Consider the following 24791-nt stretch of genomic DNA (forward strand, 5'->3'; position numbering starts at 1 on the left):
CAGACAGGTAGATAACAGACAGACAGCAAATTTAGATGACCAGACAGAGAGACAGACAGAACAGAGACAGACTGAAGTGATTTCAGTAAATGACAGAGTCGTGAATAGAGGTGTCAGTCAGAGTGCAGTGCTGAAGGATACACTGAGCGTCCGCCTGGTGGATGGTCTGGTCAGGCTGGTTTGCGTGCTGCATTGCGATGGCATGTGGAAACTCACTGAGCATCCTCTGCTGAAAGGCCTCCAGACGCTCGTAATCATTCCCTCGACAGACAAACTCTTTATTCTGTCCACAAACACACACAGCAGGAATCAGGACACAACACACATACATAGCTTGAGGAATCATCTCCTCTCATTTTCTCTTCATTCTTTGCATTTGTTAAACGCAACTGTTCTTTGAAAAGACAATGATAGAAAAAAACTCTGAAGAGGTTAGTGAGATCTGGAGGGAGAGTGCCCTCTGGTGGACATAACGACAAATTACTGGATAAAAATGGTGCATTTGACACTGTTCAGCCTTTCCTTGTTATCAAAATTCAAAAAAATATCTACAGTTATAAGTGCTTTATGAATGTAAAGTAGACATTTTTTTGAGTAAGTTTTATTGTACAATGTGACCACAGATAAAAAAAATTGTTATATTGTAATATTGCTTAAAAATTATATTAAATATATATTATGTTTTATATATATATATATATATATATATATATATATATATATATATATATATATATATATATATATATATATATATATATATATATATATTTCCAGATTTCCACGGACACCCTGTATTTGATTCAATATGAACATGTTTATTTATTTAGTTCTTTATTCTGTATATTTATGCATTTACTTATCGCCTCAACATTTGTATAATATAATATGATATAATATGATATAATTTAATATAATACATTACAATATATTATAATATAATATAATATTGAGTAATGAACATTAATGCATATTAATATAAATCTGCTAGCAATTTTCAAATAAATGTCATATATTGTGACACTATTTTGGTATAAACTCTGACTTATTATGGCTTGAAATTGCATAATCATTACAACAATATCTATAAAATAACCTTTTATAGAGCAACACAGTGGTGCAGTAGGTAGTGCTGTTGCCTCACAGCAAGAAGGTCGCTGGCTCTGTGTTGAGTTTGCATGTTCTCCCTGCTTTCGTGTGGGTTTCCTCAGGGTGCTCCGGTTTACCTCACAAGTCCATGCGACATGCGGTACAGGTGAATGAGAGTGTATGTGTGTTTCCCAGAGATGGGTTTAAGCTGGGAGAGCATACACTGCGTAAAACATATGCTGGATAAGTTGGCGGTTCATTCCGCTGTGGAGACCCCGGATTAATAAAGGGACTGAGCCAAAAAGAAAATGAATAAATGAATGAATGAATAACCTTTTATATATATTTTATATTATATTATATTGAGGGCTAAATTACTTAATAGAAAATGAATGTTGAAATACATCTATATATATATATAAATCATTATATGTTGATAAACAATAAAACATTAATTAAATGTAATTATTTATTCATTAATTTCTGTAATTTTCTAATAATGTACATATTATTTCCTTATTAATGCATTTATTTATTGCGTCCACATATCATTTTCAGGTTATGGTTGTTGCCCCATCCCTCAACAATAGTAGGCGACCCCTTTAAAACGTAATTTTATTGGTCTTTGCAGTTTTGTCTATCTCTCTCTCTTTTAAGTTAACAAATTAACTCATGAGAACCTAATAATATGATAATATATTGCACTATCATAAAACATTGTGACCATAATTTTCGTATTTTCAGATTTTTTATGACTCATTTAAAATGTAATATTAGTAAAGCGTAGTACCCTTAAAAAGAAGGGGAATTTCTTGCCGTAGAAGCCGACTCTGAAGAACTCTGGCTCCAGACGCTGCTGGTTCATTATTTTGTCGTAAAAAGAGGCTTCCATCATCTATCAAGAACACAAATAAAGCAGACCATTGAGCACAACACAACACAAACAGCTGCTAATATGACGAATTACTGCCCCAATCTCAGACGCAATGGACTGTGTAAATGAACAAACAACGACAAGTTTAACAGTTAAAGCCAAACGCCTCATTAGGAGAACAATTGGCCAAAAGTAGAATGAACACAATAACAACTGCATCTCGTTCACATTTACACACACTGCCAACAAGAAAGCAGATGTTTGAACAGGCAATGAATTAGCATAAATAAAAGAATTTAAAATAGTAATAAAAGATATCAATACAAATAAAAAGACATACATTAAAAAGCAGAATAAGCATATGCTAAAATTAGCCAAGAAAACTAGAGCTAAATGATTATAAAATAAAAGTAAATAAATAAGGAAAAATACAATAATGCAATAAACAATAAACAAACACATAAATACAACAGTATAAAACATATGCATTAAAGTAAACAAATAATAGATAACAAGTATATTTTGAAACATTACACCATTATTATTATAATATAAAGACAAAAGCGAAAAGTACATAAAATAAATAAATTACATAAATAAATATTTCATCAATGAATTCATTAATGAACTCTATCAACATAAATTTATACAACAGTTCTGTCTGGTTCTTGAATCTAGTTCGCTGATAGCCGTGCGATATTCTGCAATAACAGCAACCGTACCGCCTCTTCACCCTTTACCCTTGTGTATTACTTCGCCCACATACAGCAACAAGCAGAGGACACTCTATGTCAAATATTGCTGCTGTTAGGCAACATAATGTACTTTTGAGGCTTTTTTAGACAAGAATGCAGTTGTTTAGATTGCAACTATGCAGTTTATTTATAAGGATAGTGCCTATTTTAAAATATTCATCGTTTCTGAGAATCGGATTCAGTGTCTGTGCAGACAAAGAAAGGGACAATGACGTTACGCCACAAGATGGTGACAGAGACAGTATAATATAAGTCCTTAGGCAAGAAAAACAACATTTTCTCAGCGTAAGTTTCAAACTACAGCAGAACAAATCATTATAAATCAGTTAATTAGGCTCTCTATTTTGTATTTTTTTGTGCTGTATTTATGCCACAGAAACTGGTAGTGTTTGTGTTGGCTTTTTTGGGGTTAATTTTTGTGAAATCTGTATTACAGAGAAATAGAAATCTCTGTAGTTGAATGGCATTTCATGCCGTTCAGCTGAATAATCTTAAAATGTTTTGTTATCACTTTAGACATTAAGCTAGAAAATCATTCAAATAGTTCTAAAGTAACGTTGAAATGACAGTGGTGTAGCGGACGGGCCCCCCCACTTTTCGATTACACAAGCACTCAACCCCCCCGGTTTTTTTTATATACACAATTACACAATTATGCTGTCAAACTGTGGTATAAACCAAATATGACACTAGTAGCTGTGTGATGTGGCTGTATATCATTACTAAGGATACTAAGACAACACACGACTCCCACCTGTGCCAATATAAAGCCACATCGCCCTGCTACTTGTGTGATATTGCTCAGAAATCAATCAATAATACAGCAATCCAATAAAAAAACATTTAATAAATAAAATGTAAATAATTTTACACAAATATTATACAATTTATAAAAACATATTATACAAAATAATAAAGTTTTAAATTAGGCATTTTTTTTAAATAAATTAGGCATGTTCATATAAACAAAACAGAATCCATTTAGTTTGTTTAAACTACAGCAGGTGTCAAATTAATCATAAATAAATAAAACCAAAAACAAATAAATCACTATGAAAAAATAATAATAATTAACAATAAATAAAACACTAATAAATAGCCCAATACATAAAAAATAAATAAATAAAAGAATAAACTGCTCAGTCTGTAAACTCACCCTCATTTTGCTGAGGTTTCTGTAGTCATAATATGCTTCGTACTGATTTGCCAGCTCCCGACACAGAATAATGCAGTTCTCCCAACACTGGAAATAAAAACAGATCAATTATTAATCTGAAATAACTGTAATAAAATTAATTTCCATTTCCATCAAAATCTTTACATTTACATTTCGATCAATATGGCTGAGTAACCGCAGCTTAAACCCACTAGATGGCAGTATGTGAAAACAAAAGGCAAACTCTCATTAAGATGATTTTTAGCGGTGAATTTGACTTTCTTTGACTGATTTCCTGCTGGATGTTTCCATGAGAGTTGGACTCACTTTGCCTCTGTCGAAGTTGTGTATGATGGTGAGATGAAGACACTCTTTCCTCTGCCATTCGCTCTGCATAGGGTACGAGAGGAACTCCCGCAGTGGCCGCTCCGTCCACTCCAACAGCTCATCATACAGCAGTAGAGTGTATGACGCCTCTGAAACACACACACATGCACACAGAAAAAAAAAAAATATATATATAATAATAATAATTAATTAAAAATGCTTATTAAGTTTTTTAATATTTTTGGAAAAAGTGTTATTCCAAAAAACGAAAAAATTATATTCTTTGTTTAAAAAAAAATATAGTAATAGTAAGAAATAAAACACAAAAAAACATATATGCAAATAATAAAACATCAAAGAAAACATTACCATTCAGAAAATAACATAATAAATAATATTATTTAATAAAAAGAAACCTAAAATATACTAAAAAGAAAATTAAAATGTAATATTTTATAAATAATACAATTTTACCAAATATGGTATATAACCATGATCATCAGTAAAACATTACAATAATAGTATATTTTTTAAATTAGAACATTTTTTTAAAAATTCTAATACGTGAAAAAAAAATGCTTGTCACGTGTTTTGGTCAGAATACAAAATTTACAAAGCAGAAAAATTATTATTGCTAAATATTTGTAGAAAATAATAATAAACATTATTTAATTACAAAATAATTTTATTATTAAATTTCTATTTAAAGATTTTTATTGATTAGTAATTTTCTATTAAAACAATCTCTATTATACAATATATAAAAAATAATATATAAAAAATAATATTTATTTAAACATTAGGGGAAGAAATGACTACATTTGAAAAAAATCAAAGATAGGCTACAAAAAAAAAAAAAACAGTCAAACATATTGCCAAATAATAACTACAATATATACTCAAATTACTTAGCATATACTTTTATATTAACTTAAAGGGTTGGTCCAGAGTGTATTTTTATAGCTTGGTTGTGTTTATTGGGTGCAAAGCAATGTGTGTTCATGCTTCATTTGTAAAAAATCAGGATATTTGTTCATATAGTTTACTTTGATTATATACAGCTACTCAGCTAACATGAAAACGACTGTTATATTTTCTAGTTCCTCTGAAAGGCCCGCCCTCAAGACGCTCTGATTGGTCAGCTAACATTATGTGCTGTGACTCATGGATTGGCTCTATGTCACCAGGAAGCATCACATCCAGTCACGCCTCTACTAGCACGCGCTGTGCCTCTGCTGTATAAATACTGTCAGTCAGCCTAGCCGTGTCAGTGTGAGCCTGAATAAGTCAGAAAATGACAGATGACACAGCTGAACCTCACGCCTGCTCTCTAAAATAAAATCTGTCAAGTGTCTTTCATATTTATTCAGATTATAAGCATATTTAAGTAATATGAAATGTTCACATATCATTTGCTAGTTATTTGAAATGTAGAACGCACAGAAAGTGGTCGCATAGAGACACCCTGCAGCGCTGCTTAAGATTGTGGATGTTTACAGAGGTTTGACTGATAAATATGAATTTGTAAGTAAATAAGTAATGAAGTAATGTGGTAATTGTGGCATAGTTGATCCAAAGTACTTTACAATAAAAGAAAATAAAATAAAAAATAAAAAAACTAATATAATTAGTTATTATTATATAATTAATAATATAAGAAAATATATATGCATATAAATAATACTAAAATACAAATAAGAAATAACATGCATGTGTCACTCAAAGGCAAGAGAGTAAAAATAAGTCTTTAAATTAGATTTAAAAGCATCCAATGAAGGAGAAATCCTGATGTTCAGTGGGTGATTGTTCCAGAGCCTTGGGGCCGCAACACAGAAAGCTCGATCACCTTTTGATTTGCAGCAAGACCGAGGGACAGACAAAAGAAACTGGTTATGGGATCTTTACGTACTACAAGCTGTATAAGGCCTAATAAGTTCACTGACATGGGCAGGGGCAGAATTGTGCAATGCTTTATAAGTGAAAAGAAGGATTTTAAAATCAAGCCAGTGCAATGAGGGGAGGACAGGGGAGATATGATCTCTTTTCTTAGTTCCTGTTATTAATCTGACGACTGCATTCTGGACCAACTGTAACTGAGAGAGTGTTAACTGAGGTAGACCATTGTACAAAGAGTTGCAGCAGTCTAAACGAGAGGAGATAAAAGCATGTATTATAACTTCTACATCTTTTTTAGAAAGAAACGGTTTAACTTTTACTACCAATCTAAGCTAGAAAAAGCTGCTCTTCACAACTGCATTTACATGCTTGTCAAACTGCAAAAGTGGATCAAAGATAACTCAGAGATTCTTCAAACAGCATTTCCCGTTGTTTACATCCTTGTTTACGTCCTTGCTACAACATAACGTTAACGCTAGAAACTGTGCATGTAAATGATCAATTTTAACAAATAAAAACACTTACAGGTTGTGACTCACAATCCACAGCTCCATCTATTATGATTGGAGCTGCTCCTTCTTTGAGGAGTTTTTAGCTGAATCCAGCACTGAACTGGGAGATATTCTGGAAGCTGTCCATTATCAAATGCTAAAGCTATATCTTTCTTATAATTCTCTGGAACATACTTAAAAGGAAACTGTAAGCACTGTACTCTTTCTGTCATGTTCTTTGGAAGCCCAAATACAAAAACAGAAGAAGCTCTGTGGAAATAGCAGTATTTGGGCGGCATTTTAGCTTTCTCTGCTTAAACATCACAGCGCATCTGGCCATGCCCCTTTACTGCACATGATGAATGCACGTAACCTGAAGCGTTTGTGATCTCATTAACCCGCATGTATTTTTTTGTAGTCCCCAAACTTCGCTCGCTGTAGGCTTTGCTAAGCTAACTCTGTGAAAGCCATTGTCTCCCTTTGCAATGAACTTTGAGCATATTACATTCAGAGATGTTGTTTATGTTCACACAGCTACATTACACATCAACTAAAGTTAAAAATGATTTTATAGTGGACCACCCCTTTAAACAAAAAATATTGTACAGATTAAAAAATAATAATAATAATAATGGTCAAATGAATCATCATCGTTTATTTTTTTTAAATATCCAGCTAAGGCTTAAATCCTAATGTGCACCATGTTTAAGACTATTGATTCATCTACAAAAGAGTCGACTCAGAGTGATGTAAATGAATCATGGGGGTAACGAGTCTTTAGCTGTGTCAGGGTGACGTCGATACGAAACTGAAGCCCCGCCTATTTGTTGATTGCACAGACCCAGGAAACTTGAAATCCACCCACTGTAACAGACCCCGGTTAAATGATATCGCGAAGGCGCTGTGCTCTGAAGTGTGAGGAAAAGTTAGTGTTATTTTTTTCTACCCAAACATGAGGCTGTGAAGAGTCAGTGGTTAAAGTTCAGCAATATAGCCCCAGCCTTGTGCTGTGTCCCCATCATTTTTCTGACGAGTGCTTCAGCAATCTACATGCTTACAGCAGGGGATTTGTCTGCCATTTGTAAAAGGATGGATCAGAAAAGACTATTGATGTATGGGACTTTGTCAGAGCTTCCTTTTATTGTTTCTCTTATTCTTAAAAATAAATAAAATGACTTAATTTAGCTACCAATCAAGCCAATTATGTGGAGTGAATATTACCGGTGTAATTTTGTGCCTTCAGGTGCAGCTCATAGAGCTTGTGAATATAACGGATGTACATTTCTTCTTTATTCAGCTCAGTTTTGTAGAAGTTCTGAAAGAAACAGAACAACATCAGCAGAAAAGTTACATTTGTTCATCAAAAACAACAATAAAAAGCCAGTGTGTGATGTTTACAATGTGGATAAATGGAAATACATGAACAATAGTGCACTTGTTGTCATGATCAGTAATAGAACTAACCAGAAGGTTGACTGTACATCCCATCGTTTTCCCATCAACCTCCCCGATCTTCATGCAGTCCCTGTGAAGAGATGAACAATATAACACACACTGAGGTCCACACGCACAGAGACAAATACACTGTATGTATGTGAGTGTTTGTACGAGTAAGTGTGTGTGTTGTGTGTGCATCTAAGTGTGCGCAGGTCCTTGTTTGTGTAAATGAGTGTCTCTGTTTGTGTATATATGTATGTATGCATGTACAGTATGTATGTGTTTAAAGATGTGTGTATGTTTGTGACTGTGTGAGTTTATGGATGTAAAGGTGTGTATATGTGTGTTCATGACTGAGTATGTTTGTGTGAATGTTTATGCATTTGCGTCCTGTATGTACTGCATGTGTGTGTTTGTGCTTGTATGGGTGTGTGTGTGTGTTTTGTGCCTGTGCGTATTTATGCATGCATACAACAGGTGTGTTTGTGTGTGTGTGTGTGTGTGTTTGTTCTTCTGTGCCTTTGTGTGTGTGTGTATGCTTGTATGTGTGTATATGCATGTATGGGTGTTTGTATGTGTTTAAAGGTGTGTGTGTGTGTGTGTGTGTGTTTGTGCCTGTGTGTTTATGTATGTATAGGTATATGTGTTTGTGTGTGTGTGTACCTGTAATCCAGTAATCTCTCCATTAGCCGTGTGACTGTAGCGATGTGAGAAACTCCACTTTCTCTCCAGGTTTCTCTCTCGATCTTCTTCAGGAGACTAAATCACACACAGAAACACAGACACACACACACACACACACACACACATACACACACTCAGAGATATTTTAACAACTCAACTAGAAAAAAAATAACTATAATAAAACCCAGCAAATCTGTTTTGCTTATTCAAGTTACAGTTAATAAAGATCTTACCTCGGATATGGACCAAACAGCGGAATTCTAATGCAGAAAAAAAAATCAAGACACATTTGAATTTAATATGTTCTTGAAATGTTAGGTTAATTTTAACTATATGTTTATTTCTGATTAAAAGAATCTTGAAAAAAATCCAAAAAATCATTCAAAACCCGAACTTTAAAGAGGTAGCACAACTTATTTTATTACAATTTCTTATTATTTTATATTTTTTACATTTATTTACATTAATCATTTAATCATTGTTATTGCCACACATGTAATGATTTAGTAAAGAGTAAAGACTCACATGTTGTTAAAGAGCTCTCTGTAAGTCTCGTCTCCTTTGCCTTCTGACATCAGACCATCCAGCTTGTCAATTAGTTTGGCCTCCACCTTTACAGACAAAAAAAAAAAAAAACACACACACACATACATGTACAAAATGTTATTTTTCATTCTTACCTTTTAAGCTTCTACAATTAAACGTACATGTAAACATAAAACGTATGAATTTTAAAGCTCCCCTATGATGGGTTTTTGAAAATAACCTTCCATGCAGTGTGTAACACAGCTCTAAGTGAAGTGAAATATCCAGCTAAGGCTTAAATCCTAATGTGCACCATGTTTAAGACTATTAATTCATCTATAAAAGAGTCGACTCAGAGTGATGTAAATGAATCATGGGATTAACGAGCCTTTAGCTGTGTCAGGGTGACGTCGATATGGAACTGAAGCCCCGCCTATTTGTTGATTGCACAGACCCAGGAAACTTGAAATCCCAGGCTGCGCACACACACACTGTAACAGACCCCGGTTGAATGATATCGCGAAGGCACTGTGCTCTGAAGTGTGAGGAAAAGTTAGTGTTATTTTTTTCTACCCAAACATGAGGCTGTGAAGAGTCAGTGGTTAAAGTTCAGCAATATAGCCCCAGCCTTGTGCTGTGTCCCCATCATTTTTCTGACGAGTGCTTCAGCAATCTACATGCTTACAGAAGGGGATTTGTCTGCCACTTGTAAAAGGATGGATCAGAAAAGACTATTGATGTATGGGACTTTGTCAGAGCTTGAAAGAAACTTTACAGTGCACAGTTGCATGGATCAATTTCTTCCTCCATTTCACAAGTGTAAGTAACTTATGTGCGATTAAAATGGTTGCCTCCTTGTGTTCTCTAGCTTGCAAATTATGGGACCTATCATACACCCAGCACAATGCGGCGCGACGCAATTGTTGTTTGTTAGTTTCAGCTCGGTGCAAGAGTTGTTTTGACGTTTTGCGCCACGCTGTTTAAATGGCAAATGCATTTGCGCTCATATGTGCGCCCATAGACGTTCTTATCTAAAAAAGGAGGCGTGTTGAGGCGCATTGCTATTTTGAGAAACTATAATAGACTGTTCAATAGACCAGAACAAAGCAGGTCTATAGTCCAGCGCAGAGAGCGTTAGTTGTGCGCCTCGTTTACACACTGCTTTATACACAAAGGATGAACAGCAATACGCAAATATTTTTACAAATGAAAAAGAATTAAAATATTACAAAAAATATTATTTTATAGTCTACATAAATATAAAAACTATACTTTCATGCCTTCTTCATCTTGGGGTGGCTTTTTCAGTTTATTCATTACAATATGCATTTGTATAAAGCTATTATTATTAGCAGTATTATTTATTATATGCAAATTTATATTTGTTTTTTTTAAACAAGCTTAGATTTGTCCACCTGTCAGGTTTTAGACCATATGGGGCACAGCATGTGTATTAGGATATAACTCAGTTTTTTGACCACACTTCGTTATTATTGTTTATTTATTTGTTTGCTGGAAATTAGAACGGAATTTAAAAAATAGTTTTGAAATAAATTTTTGCGTTCAACAATGAAATGAATTATTCATAGGCTAATGGATGTCTCTGCGTACAACACGTTTTCCTATCCACGAGAGTGAAAGCGAAAGTAAAGAATGAGGAGGTTAATCTCTCATTCTCGCGCTGTAGATGCACTGTTCACCTGTTTCCTCGCTAGTGAAGTGTTCAGTTTTTCCACTTACAAAGTCCACCATGTAAATAGCAAATGCGCTATGGCGCGGCGCAACTGGCTCGTAAAGGGAATGGAAGATGAGACTCTGATTGGTTTATTCTCAAAACACACCTAAAACTCACTAGGGGAATAAGCTCAACCTTGTAAGAGCGTTTTTTTTCCGTTCTTAAAATAGCAAAAGTGGATTCTGACATACCTTTAATGCATTTGCGCCCTGCGCTTTGGAATTTGCACATGGATCATCAAAATAGAGCCCTATGTATTAGTTGCTCCACTTGGCTTGTACTGTATCTGGTTAAATCTTTATATTGTCATATCGCGTCTAAAACCATGTTGAAAATGCGTTGCGTGCTGCATTGTTTACATATTTAAATGCATTTGTGATTTCACAATTCACTACCGTTTGTTGTTGCTGTGGTCACCGTCAGCTGTTCCAACACACGTGCGGTCAAACTTTAAAATTGTTCAGCTTTTGCCGTTGTGTGGATTAATACTGAATGTCTGTCATGGTTAAGAATAGAGCAATATGTTGCTGTTAAACTGCAGTGCTTTAGTACACTCCTGCATTGGGCTCACACATACACTCTGCACTCTGTCTACTTCAACTATGTTGATAAGCCTTGGTAGGCATTTCTCTCTGTCTCACACTGAACACAGTCGACCAAACGCAATACACTGGGTCATCTGGGTAGCATCGCGCTAAGGAGGGGTTTGGGAACAAATAATCTGCTGAATGAATCATATGGGAGTCGCTGGTATAATTAAGTAATTAAGTAAAAAAATAAATGCATATAATAAGACAATGAAAGTGTTTTTTGATCTTGCATGCATATAAGCCTGTTGTTGGAGACCCCCAAATCTAAAATATGACCTTTTATAAAGCAAAATAGGGGATCTGTAAGTCTTAACCTTTATTTTGTTTATTATTTTCATAACTTTTTTGTAGAATAACATGAAATAATAAACAAATGATGTATGAAAATATCCCTCTCTAAAAACCTGTTGACAGACACACCTATAGACTACAAATATGACTGCAAATGATCGTTTCTGGCATATGTACAGAAAAACTAATTTTGTAAGAAGCAGGCTTAAAAAATATGTATTGTAATTCAAATCTACAGACACAAGTTGATAAAGTGTGACAAACAACACTTTAAAGGCATATTTTAAATGTTTCCTACAATTACACCGGAAAAACTGCCTCCAGTGTCTCACCTTTAAAACAAATGACATACCAACTCTAGTTCAACTTTAAATCTACGCGAGTAGCTCAAAACATTGCCCAAATTCTTTCCCAAGTGTCATGATCTTTGGTAAACAAGCTTGATTTTCTGTCATGCACAGCGTACTACAGAACCGCCTGCACATAATTTACTGTGACACGAACATCACGCTGCTCTCACACGTTCAAGCATGTTTGTCAGAATGATTTTAGCACCTGCTTGAAGTTGCCGCTCCGTCGCTGTTCGCAGTCCATCATATCATGGAAAATGGGGATCAGGACATTCCTCAGGTCCATCTGTGGGACCAGAGTCACCTCCATGAAGGGGCCAATCAAGGTGGGAATCAGGTTCAACTTATAGTCACCTGGAAGCAAACATTAGTGCATTAGTGTACCCCTGTGGTAGTCTTTTTTCAATTTCTTTTGGCAATAAAAGAGTACTGTTAAAAGTGCCATAGAGCTCAATGTGTTCATTTGTTCTCTGATATCCACACAGTAGGTGGCTTAGGTAAGTGTAAACAGTCTCCAGATACTGTTTATTATGCTAATTTACAACCACAGGAAATACCCCTAGAATGAAAAGCTCCATTTTGACCATATTTGGAATGGTCATGAATATTAATGAGCTCTACTCCTATATAACACCATAGGCAGGAATTAATGTCAATAGCATTCTACATAAGTTAGTTGCCTCATCATTATAAACCTAAGAAGTACATTTCACAATACACATGTTAAGCTAACAAAAGATACATTTAAACAGACCTCTTTGAGGGCACTGAACAAAATCTATAACCCATCATTCCCTAATTTTGCATTCTGATGACAAACTGTGATGAGATAATACAGTCCATGCCTGGTTTCATTACCTGAGAGCTTTACAATGCTGGTCTCATTTTCAAAATAATAGACCCACATACATAGGAAGTAATACAAGCTTAGATAAATTTAAAAAATAAGGGGAAAATTATGACTGTTGTAATTACACTAGGAAATGCTGTGGCCAATCAAATACGTGTGCATATTAATGATCCCATGAGGATTATCAGAGTCTGTATTTTTTCCGATTGGCCTGTTTTTCACCAGGATTCTGAATGTATGAGATTTACATGAGAAAGAATAAATCATAATGTTGAAGGCTCATTGCATGTCATTTCCATGTACTGAACTCTTATTATTCAGCTATGCCCAGGTATTTCCAGATTTTCATTCTATGGCACTTTTAAAGTATTATACAGTGCATACGGAAAGTATTCATTCGCTTCACTTTTTCCAATTCACTTCATTTATTTTCTCAAAATTCTACACATAATACTCCATAATGACAATGTGAAAAAAAATGTTTGGAATTGTTGCAAATTTATAAAAAAATAATAAAGCTGAAAAATCAAAGGTACATAAGTTTTTCAGCCTTTGCTGTGAAGCTCTAAATTGAGTTCAGGTATATTCTGTTTCCACTGATCATTCTTGAGATGTTTCAGCAGCTTAATTTAAGTTCACCTGTGGTAATTTAGTTGATTGGACATGATTTGAAAAGGCATACACCGGTCTATATAATGTCCCAGGGTTGACAGTGCATGTCAAACCACAAACCAAGCATAAAGACAAAGGAATTGTCTGTAGACCTCTGGGGAAGATAACAGCAAAATCTCTGCTGCTCTGAAACTTTCACTGAGCACAGTGGCCTTAATCATCCATAAGTAGAAGATGTTTGGAACCACCAGGACTCTTCCTAGAGCTGGCCGGCCATCTAAGCTGAGTGATCGGGGAGAAGGGCCTTAGTCAGGGTGGTGATAAGGTGATTAACCCGATGGTCACTCTGTCTGAGCTCCAGCATTCTTCTGTGGAGAGAGGAGAACCTTACAGAAGGACAACCATTTGTGCAGCAATCCACCAATCAGGCTTGTATGGTAAAGTGGCCAGATGGAAGCCACTCCCACCTGGAATTTGCCAAAAGTCATCTGAAGGAGTCTCAGTCCATGAGAAACTAAATTTTTTGAGATTAAAATGGAACTCTTTGGAGTGAATGCCAGGCATTACATTTGGTGAAAACCAGGCACCGCTCATCACCAGGCTAATACCATCCCTACAGTGAAGAATGGTGGTGGCTGCATCAAACTGTGGGGATGTTTTTCAGCAGCAGGAACTGGAAGACTAGTCAGGATAGAGGGAAAGATGAATGCAGCAATGTACAGAGACCTCCTGAATGAAAACCTGCTTCAGAGTGCTCTTGACCTCAGACTGGGGTGACGGTTTATCTTCCACCAGGAAAATGACCCAAAGTACACCGCCAAAATATTAATGGAGTGGCTTCACAACAACTCGGTGAATGTCCTTGAGTGGCCAAGCCAGAGCCCAGACCTAAGTCCTATTGAACATCTCTGGAGAGATCTGAAAATGGCTGTACACCGTTGCTTCTCATCCAACCTGAAAGGGCTTGAGGGGTACTGCAAAGAGGAATGGGCAAAAATTCCCAAAGACAGGTGTGCCAAGCTTGTGGCATCATATTCAAAACGACTTGAGGCTGTAATTGCTGCCAAAGGTGCATCAATAAAGTATTGAGCAAAGGCTGTGAATACTTCTGTACATGTGATTTTTTTTTTAGCCTTTATATTTTTAATAAATTTGCAACAATTAAAAAAAAATCTTTTGTCACATTGTCATTATGGGGCATTGAGTGTAGAATTTTAAGGAAATAAATTAATTTAATCCATTTAGGAACAAGGCTGTAACATAGAAAAGTGGAAAAAGTGAAGCGCTATGAATATTTTCCGGATGCACTGTAAGACATAAACCAAGTATGAGGTGAATTATAGTATTGCAAACCTTAAGCTCTGTCCCTTTGGACAGAAAAGTGAAATCCAGTTCTAAAAATGAAATTATCTGTATTGTGTGTGAATTTAAAGAAGTTTTTGCTGAAAGGGTGATATTTGGTGATTCATTTATTGCAAGTTAATGGTTACCTGCACTTTTAGAGTAAAAAAAACAACAACACACACATAGATATAGGCAAATCATAATGAATAGATATTCCTGATATATGGAGGTCTTATGAAGAGAACATTGTTTACAACATTATTGCCTTTAATCCACAGCCTCAGCAAGCCATGAGGCTAATTTTGTTTTGCCTGTACTGTATACATTTCAGTTTTTTTAACTTTCAAAGTGTTATAGCTGCTGACTTTATGTTCTACTGAAGAAAGAAAAGTCACTTTATCAATTTGTCATCCTAAACACATCAACTTACCCAAATGCTGCCACATGCTGAAAATCTCACAACCAATCATCACTCTCATGTCACCATACCTTAAACAACACAAAAATAATCAATCAACTAAAATCAAATCAACAAAATCTAACTATAAGGAAAATAAATGATCCTAAAATAATGAATTAATCATTTTATACAGGTCTTCCTTTTTATACATTTTACATTTACATTTAGTCATTTAGCAGACGCTTTTATCCAAAGCGACTTACAAATGAGGACAAGGCGCAGAATGCAAAATGCAAAATGCTCACCGTATAAAACCACCAGTTATCCAAATACAATAAATCCTCAAACCTGCTGCTAAATAACTTGTCTCATTACACAAAGTGTTTCGTTTCACTCTATAACTTCCTCAAATCTCAATCTCAGTAGGAGTCTGATGTTATAAAAAGGAAAAAGAAGAAAATGTCTCACTTCTCCAGAACTTTTTTCCTCTTAGATGGTGGAAACATTTCCAGTTGGAGGCAAGGCTGGTTGATGAATATTATGCAGAGATAAAAATAGGACTCCCAAACCTACGGATAAAAAGACAGCTAATTAAAACACTATCATCATCTGCATTGCAGGTACCATCTTCCCATGATGCTCTGAGAGATGAAAAGTAATAAATAAAAAATTATAATAAAAATAATGGTTTCTGATTTCATACAGCACAGTGAAAAGAAACCTTTTTTTTTTTAAACTTTATCTGTCCACAAAAAATTCTTTGAGTTGTATGTTGATAATGTTATATTAAATCATATTTTTTTTATTTTGATGTCAGAAGAGCATGCTTACATTATTTGACCACACTTTGATTTGAAGTAATTGTGATGATCTACTGCAGTGGTTCTCAAACGTGGTCTTTTTTGACCAAGTACCAGAAAAAAATGATCTCTTCAAGTGCAGTACCAGCATATTAATGACCAGTATTGAAATACAGTGCAGTAGGCCTAATTAAGCACCTAATTAAATCTGAGGTAACAAACTAAATCGAACGCCACGCTGCTTTACAAAACAAATAACTTTATATATCGAAAAAACATTATTTTACACTACTACGGGCACACATTTAAACACATTTGTAATAATTACTTTACCAATGATGCAGCATGGGGAAATCCCTCAGTTTGATGTAACTGAAATGCCAACACACCAGGACTGGTTTGCAAAAGGGCTTCTCTACTGAGTATCTGCTCTGCAAGCGCTGCACGCCTCTCCCTCTGGCTCTGCGCCAGGCAGATTGATTTTTAACATCTGATGACGCGATGAACTAAAGTAAACATTCTAAGCACACCGGTGTAATCGTACGCTTCAGGGAACAGCCAATCCTGTCGGATCACATGAGTCTCAGTGTTATCGTACGCGTCAAAGGGTTAAAAGTTTGTTCAAGCATGTTCACCACTAGAAGAAAGCGTACCACAGTTTGAGAACCACTGATCTACTGCATTCACACACAGAGACATAGTGCTTTCCAAAAATCTGAATTTATTAGCATATTGAATGAAAATTTTAGGTGACAGGCTATATTTTGCTGAATTTTGTACAGAATATGCATAAAACAGAATATTCCAAAAAACAAACTAATTTTTTTATGTAAATTTTTTTGAATCTTTATAATTACTGCAATAAAATATTATTACAATATTATTAAATAACATTTTAATATGTAATAAGTAATATATTTTTTTAATAATAACATAAACTAATCTGCGTGTTAACTTTTGAAACATACTGGTTTGATTAAAAATTTCCAAATAAATTTAGCTTAATTTATTTATTTTAGTTAATACAGTAAAACACAGTTTTATAATGCTTTTTTTATTTTAAACAGCACCAACTTATCTCAGAAATCATTGTAGCATGCACATTTGGCATTCTGTTGTGTTACAAGATATATTATTATATCTTATATATATATATATATATATATATATATATATATATATATATATATATATATATATATATATATATATATATATATATATATATACACATATATATATATATATATATATATATATATATATATATATATATATATATATATATATATATATATATATATATATATATATATATATATATATATATAATAAAATAATATAATAAATATTTGATATTTATATTTAGTGTAACTTAAATTATTACATTATTTTAGGTACTGAAATGTGTGTGTGTCTGTGTGTGAAATCTAAAGTATGAACCAAGTGATATTAATATTTAACAATAATATTAAATGAGAGATCAGCCAACACAATTATGCATAACAAGCATAATTCTTCTTTCCAGATTATTTGATAAATGTACAGATTACCAAACAAAATGTATTTAAAATATATATGTTTTGCAACATTACAAGTTTTACTATCACCTTTGATCAATTTAATGAATAAAATCAGTACTTTCTTAAACAAAAAACTAAAAAAATTACTTTTGAAAAGTATGTAAATATAAAATCTCCTCACCTTGAAGTCAAATTTCTCATTTAGGAAACTGTTTCTCAGGGTGTCGGAAAGATACAAGATGGTGGTAATGATGACGCTAAACACAAACAAACCAAATTGTCAAACACTTGAAAGCAATCCTGTATTTTACCTGAATCCTTTAAGTCTGGTTTCCTGCTCTTACTTATTAGCGACCAGCCTCATCACGGTCCAGTCTTTTGGAAACATATCCGGTCGAATCAATATCCTGAAGACTGTGAATAACTGCAGGAGAAAACTCTGGAGAAAAAACAACATAAGATATTGTACATTTAGCAAAATAAGCTATTTAAAATGCCACAATCTGGCAACGTTTATTACATTTAATTTCTTTATGTTAAAATAGTAACCATTTTATTCAGTACACACACACACGAATCTTCTTTGTGTTTTTAAGATACAATCTGACAGAAAATAAATTATTCTATAGCATTTAAATGTAAATGAAATATGTTTTATAAAATATTATGTGCAGATTTTTTTATTTACTTATTTACTGTAACAAGATTTTATATGCCAATGTTTGCAATATTCGGTCTAGGTTTAATCCCTAAAGAACGTTATTTGATAGTTACTACTATGTGTGGAATGATTTTACCGTTAGTTCATCTTTAGTAGGAAATCGGCTGAGAAGCTGCTGGTATTCTTTATCCTTCAGCTGTCGAAGCAGCGTGAGCAAACAGGCCACAAATTCACCCTGAAACACACAAAAAAAATGATCAGTTTTGTTATTCAATCCACTTCTTCAGTCAGATGTCATGCGCCTCGATAACACTTTGCCCGAAGGGTAGTTCGTAAGCCTCTTATGAAAACTTCTTAATAATTAACTGAAGCATGAGATTTTAAATCATGCTTACGGAAACTGTCATTAAGTGTTATTAGTTCAGTTGGGTCATTTTAATAGTAAAGGTGACATTGTTTGAGATGTCTTTGCTTGACTTATGCAAATACTTCATACCGACAACTTGACTTCACCAAGACAACATACTGTAACTCGTCATAAATCTATCCTGAACATGAATTTCATGAGGCTGTTATGATTGGGTCAAAATCATTTACATAGAGTCAGAATTATTAGCACTCCTTCTAACTTTTTTATTATTTTCCCCCAACATTTTTGTTTAACAGAGATTTTGTCAACACATTTCTTAACACAATAGTTTTAACAACTAATTTCTGATAACTGATTCATTTTATTTTATCCATGATGACAGTACATAAAAATTATACTAGATGTTTTTCACGATACTAGTTTTTTTTAGCTCAAAGTCTGATTTAAAGGCGTAACTAGGCAAATAGGGTAAAGGTTAATTTATACTTTTGTATAATTTTGTATTTATAATTTATACTTTTGTCTGGCACCACGTGCGTGCACCTCGCAAAACAAACTACTGTAGGTTTGTATACTTGACGCGTTTGCCATTTTTTAAAACAACAGGTCAAAAGAAACCGACCGAGAAATCAGACGAATAAACATAGAAGTAGGAAGTTTCTAGAACTACGGTTCTACCTATTAAAGTTTATTAATATGTTAATGACAACAGAACATGGGTTACTTTTTAAATGTATTTTTTTATTATGGCATTTAGCCCACTACACAATTCACACATTACTGTCCGGCTAGTTTATGTCCTCTGCTTATATGCTAAAAGGCAATATTGGTCCAACATTTCTGACCATTATCACCAATAAAGCCTAGAAAAACAGGGCATCAGTATATTGTAAACCGATAATTTCAAACATTCCTTTCCAGTTATCAAAGAAATAATTAGTTCCTCTTCGGATGGAGAACTCCAATGCAATGTGGAAACTTCCTCTATGGCGTTTTCGTCAGAAACCAATCATCTGAAAGAGTATAAAATCGGGCCAATGAAATACCAATAAGTTGGCGGCGTCAGCATGCACAGCTGGCATCAATGACAATCAATAGTGCAATGCTCGACATCCTTTTCGCGTTCAGCGCCTTTCACAAGCTTCTGAGAGAGTCTTTGAGGGCATCACCAGCATGTGGATACAGAAAAAGATCGAGAAGCAGCTTCTCCAGGTCAATAGCACAGATATGCAGTGTCTGGCATTCTTTGGGTCCAGTCCTCCCAAGAGTGGTTTATATATAGAAAAAAAATCTTTTCTAAAAGAGCAACACGGTTGTGCAGCACGTCTTTTTCAAGACATCGCTCCGACCGTGCGTTTCTTGATGCGGTGGTTTCCTGTCCCCGGATGATGGGCACAAGCACAGGGTTTCATGTTTGGGGGTCCAGCATGTTAATGCGTGCTCACGGGCAGTGCATGAGGTCACTGTGCTGTCATGTATGTTGCGCAGTTAAGATCGCGGCAAGCTCTTGCAAATGAGCGACCCACCCCAGTTGGCCCCTACACTGCGGTCGGCACTCGGGCAGATCTGAGGGTTACAGTAGTAGTAAATCCACCGCCTTCAGGCTGCAGACCTTTTGCTCCTCCACGTGCTCCATCCAAGCTTCAGGTAAAGAGAAGCGCTCCGTCTTTGGATGGTCACTCTCTCACTTGATGACAACAAGGACCAGATATCCATCGCTGCATTGGAAGTTGGGCTGTCATTGTCTGATGAGGATGCGAACCCGCTCCCTCTCTCCCTCTGGGTTGGAGAGCACAGCGTTGGCATCTAAAAAGCAGACATAATGGCCATGCTTTCCCGGGCTGCTTCGGACATAGGCCTGGAGATGGTTTATCTCCCAGCCCCGCGACCGGACCGACTAGATGGGTGTTAAGTGGAGGATAGAAGGAGGCAAGACCTTCAAAGCCTTCCGTCCCCTTCTTCCCGGAAGTGCACAGTAAGCTCACGCAGTTTTGAGGGCACTTTTTTCTGCCTGATCTGCATGCACTTTTATCCTAACCATCCTTGGAGGGTGGGCTGTCAATGTGTGATGAATATTCAGTCGGAGGTGATGGGTGATATAAGCTAACGGCGGGATCGTAAGACCGCTCCCTCCCACCGAGCCATCCACATCCACTGCTTTTCGCCGAGGGCGCAGAACTGAGTATCTTGCAGGCAAACAGCAACACCCCCCCACCACCCCCCCGGCCGACTGGCTCTCACGGCAGCTCCTAACCCCGGGAGAATGCCGACTCCACCCTGAGTCTATTCAGCTGATATGGGTGGGCTTTAGGGAAACCCAGGTTGATCTGCTTGCTTCTTCCAAGAACGCCCATTGCCAGTGGGTTTTTTTCCCTGACTGAGGGCTCTCTCAGCATGGATGCACTGGCCCATAGCTTGCCTCAAGGCTTGTGCAAATGTGTGTTCCCCCAGTGAGCCTACTCGCGCAGTCACTGTGCAACGTCAGAACGTCAGGGAGGACGAGGAGTAGGTCTTGCTAGTTGCGCCTCTCTGGCCCAAGCAGACCTGGATAACAAAACTCTCCCTTCTCACGATGGTCCCCCCTGGCGGGTCCATTTGAGGGAGGACCTACTCTATCAGGGACCGGGCACCATCTGGCACCCTTTCCCAGATCTGTGGAACCTACAGGTGTGGTCCATGGACGCGAAGAAGACATAGGTAACCTACCGATGGCAGTGGTTAACACCATCACTTAGGGTAGAGCACCCTCTACAAGGCATGTCAACGCCCTGAATTGAAGTCTCTTCACTGAATTGTGCGCTTCTCGCCGAGAAGACCCCTGAACTTGCTAGATCAGTGTTGTGCTTTCTTTCCTTCAGGACAGGTAGGAGGGAAGGCTGACACCCTCCACACTGAAGGTTTAAGTGGCTGCTATTTCCGCTCATCATGATGCGGTGGATGGCGGCACCGTGGGGAGGTATAACCTCATAATCTGGTTCCTCAAAGGTGCAAGGCGAATGTTTCCCCCCTCTCATGCCCTCTTGGGATCTCGCAGTAGTGCTAACGAGCCTACTTGAGGATCCCTTCGCACCACTCAATTCAGTATCCTTGTGATTTCTATCCTTGAAGACACCTCTGCTGGTCGCGTTGGCATCGATTAAGAGGGTTGGGGACCTGGAGGCATTTTCAGTCAGTGACTTGTGCCAAGAATTTGGGCAGTCCTACTCTTATGTTGTTCTGAGACCCCGGCCCGGCTATGTGCTCAAGGTTCCTACCACGCTGTTTAAGGATCAGGTAGTGAGCCTAGCAAGATCTTTAACAATTTGCAAGAGGAGCCAGTTTCCTCAAGGTTATTAGGTAACCCTTGGTGACTGAGGAAACAATTCGGTTAAGGTGTTGAAACACATTTGCTGCGCCATTCTCCCTAACACCGAGATGCTTGCGCTTTTTCAGCTTTGTCAGCTCAGTTCCCCATTTGACGAACCCTGCAGAGTTCCTCCGAGGCCCCCAGCATCGGACTCAGTGGAGGAGTCAGGTGTTGGACAGTTACGTTGTTGGCATGCCCGCTGGTCAGCCCGCGTTCTGGGTATAGGTGCCTGCTATGTGTGATGCCCTGTTGGCGATACCATAAGATCACTCAATTACGGTTTAGTCCCCCCTTCTTTGAAGGCGGGCTTGTGTCTTCTCTCCCCGCTAACCATCCTCTTTCATGTACTCCCCCCCTTGGGGCTAGTCCACAGGCTGTCAGCAGGTCTCCCCTCTTTTGGGTAGCAGATCTCCGCAGCGTCATCCCTATCGACCCACTCAAAACAGTTAAAAAACACTGCTTTAATGTGCGAAATATTCTAAAGGGGTAGTTCACCCAAAAGTGAAAATCTACTCACCCACATTTGGTTTAAAACCTTTAAATTTCTTTTTTTTTGCTGTTGAACACTAAAGGGGATATTATGAAGAAAGCTGAAAACATGTAACCATCAGCTTCCATAGCAGAAAAAACTAAAACTATGGATGTCAATAGTTACAGGTTTCCAGTTTTCTTCAAAATGTGTTTAACAGAAAAACCTCAACAAGTAAAGGGTGAATAAATGGTAACAGAACTTTCAATATGGGTAAACTATCCCTTTAATGTTAATGTTATTCGTAGAGGGTTTGGGTTTGGGCTCCAGTTTGGGCTCCAGCTTCTGGTTGGAAATTCAGCAAAGGTCCAATGCAGAGCTCTAGGTCTAGTCAAATCAGTAAATGTTTTGTCTTGGAAACAGTATAACATACTGTAATTCACAATTTAACAAGTGGATTGACAAAAAAGCATTCTGTTGTAGTGAAAATAAAAGATGACCCTCACAGTGACATCCTGGTACTGTAGGCGCAAGGAGGAGGCAGAGGGCTGCGGACGGTTGGTCACTTCTAGGATGGTTCGGAGTAAAACTCCAGACAGACTCTCCATGACCAGATTCACCTCGTCCGACACACCACAGTCCTACAGAGAGGTCAGAGGAAAGATATTTGATTCGATTATATTATTTAATTATTTTTTGTAATTAAATAATATGTGTGCTATTTGATAAAAATGGATAAAAAAATTAGGAATATCTTCTTTATAAATTATTATTTTTTTAAATCAGTAAATTAAATGTGATGAAATATTTTTATTAATATAAAAGGGCTGTCAATGGAATTATATATATATAAATATAAATATAAATATATATATATATATATATATATATATATATATATATATATATATATATATATATATATATATATATATATATATATATATATATATATATATATATAAAGCTACATCCTGACTATGAAATGAGCTGCTTGAGAGACTGACCGTGGCAGGAGTGTGAAGAGTCAACATGCTGCTGAGGATGTTTGCACACAGAACCAGCTCCCTTTGCTCCTGCAGGTGTGTGTGTAGCAGACGCAGGACCACAGGCAACAGCACACACCGGGACTCTAACCAAACACAAACACAAGCATCTGTTAAGCTTATTACAGACCACATACTTGATACACAATTTCTAAAAACTCTGGATGATGAAAATAATGGAAATAAATACTGTAAAATAATAGACACAATGGATGTTGCACTGGTATAGCAGCGCAGTTCAAACATGAAATCATTCATCAATATTTACATTTTTAAGATGTTTTTTTTTTAAATAAGGTTAACAAATATATCAAATGAAATTGCCATTAGCAACTTTTATTACTGAATTTTTTAAATGCTATTTCACTAAAGCTGTAAATAGATTTACATATTTTTAATTACCTATTTATTATCCCTCATTTAAATGTAATAAATGATTATAGTATATGTTTTTAATAATTATCATTATTATATGAATAATATAATAATTTTATATTTTGCACATTATATATCATTTAAATACTTTTTAAATAAATGTTAATCGATCATACTTTAATTGACAAATAATTAACAACAACAACAACAACAACAACAATAACAATTATAATAATAATAATACATTTACTGAGTCAAGCATCTGCTATTTTTTTTATTTAATAAAGACTCCTGTTTCATACTTAAAATAAAATAAGCAAACATAACAATATGTTGTGAATACATCTTTTAATCTACTACTTAAGTATCATTCTAAAAAAATCCAGTTGTGATTCACTGTGGTTTCTTTTGGTAATATTTCAAGGTATGACAACTACTCGACTCTATTAACCTTATCCCCATATATGATTTATTTTTTTATTTCTTGTTTTATTAGAGCTGTCAGTTCATTTTCAAAATTTTCTGTCTTGACTAAATATTATGTTGTTTTCCTCAATATATATATAATTATTAAAATCACAGAAGCCATCTTGGTGAACAGGCAAAAAAATGTATTATAGAGTTGAAGTCAGAATTATTAGCCCCCCTGAATTATTTGCCCCCTGTTTATTTTTTTTCCCCTAATTTCTGTTTAAAGGAGAGCAGATTTTTTTAAACACATTTCTAAACATAAAAGTTTTAATAACTCATCTGATTTATTTTATATTTGCCATGATGACAGTAAATAATAATTGA

General features: G+C 35.7%; 1 protein-coding gene across 2 annotated transcripts in view; it reads right to left on the reverse strand.

Annotated features, from left to right (window-relative positions):
• The window catches only part of dock4a (dedicator of cytokinesis 4a), a 199006-nt gene that overhangs the window by 35581 nt on the left and 138634 nt on the right, over window positions 1-24791 (reverse strand). For both annotated transcript variants that reach the window (XM_087312229.1, XM_087312228.1), the window contains 17 exons: window positions 23583-23707; window positions 23082-23216; window positions 18527-18625; window positions 18074-18168; window positions 17911-17986; window positions 15875-15975; window positions 15437-15495; window positions 12406-12554; window positions 9235-9320; window positions 8943-8969; window positions 8689-8784; window positions 8053-8113; window positions 7810-7903; window positions 4202-4350; window positions 3875-3961; window positions 1880-1984; window positions 142-283 (listed from right to left, as the gene is read on the reverse strand). In XM_087312229.1, coding sequence (XP_087168355.1) covers window positions 142-283; window positions 1880-1984; window positions 3875-3961; window positions 4202-4350; window positions 7810-7903; window positions 8053-8113; window positions 8689-8784; window positions 8943-8969; window positions 9235-9320; window positions 12406-12554; window positions 15437-15495; window positions 15875-15975; window positions 17911-17986; window positions 18074-18168; window positions 18527-18625; window positions 23082-23216; window positions 23583-23707 — 1686 coding nt within the window. The remainder of the gene's footprint in view (window positions 1-141; window positions 284-1879; window positions 1985-3874; window positions 3962-4201; window positions 4351-7809; window positions 7904-8052; window positions 8114-8688; window positions 8785-8942; window positions 8970-9234; window positions 9321-12405; window positions 12555-15436; window positions 15496-15874; window positions 15976-17910; window positions 17987-18073; window positions 18169-18526; window positions 18626-23081; window positions 23217-23582; window positions 23708-24791) is intronic.

The sequence above is a fragment of the Danio rerio genome, chromosome 25 (assembly GCF_052040795.2).
Source record: "Danio rerio strain M-AB ecotype USA chromosome 25, GRCz13ab, whole genome shotgun sequence".
Classification (NCBI taxonomy): Eukaryota; Metazoa; Chordata; class Actinopteri; order Cypriniformes; family Danionidae; genus Danio; species Danio rerio.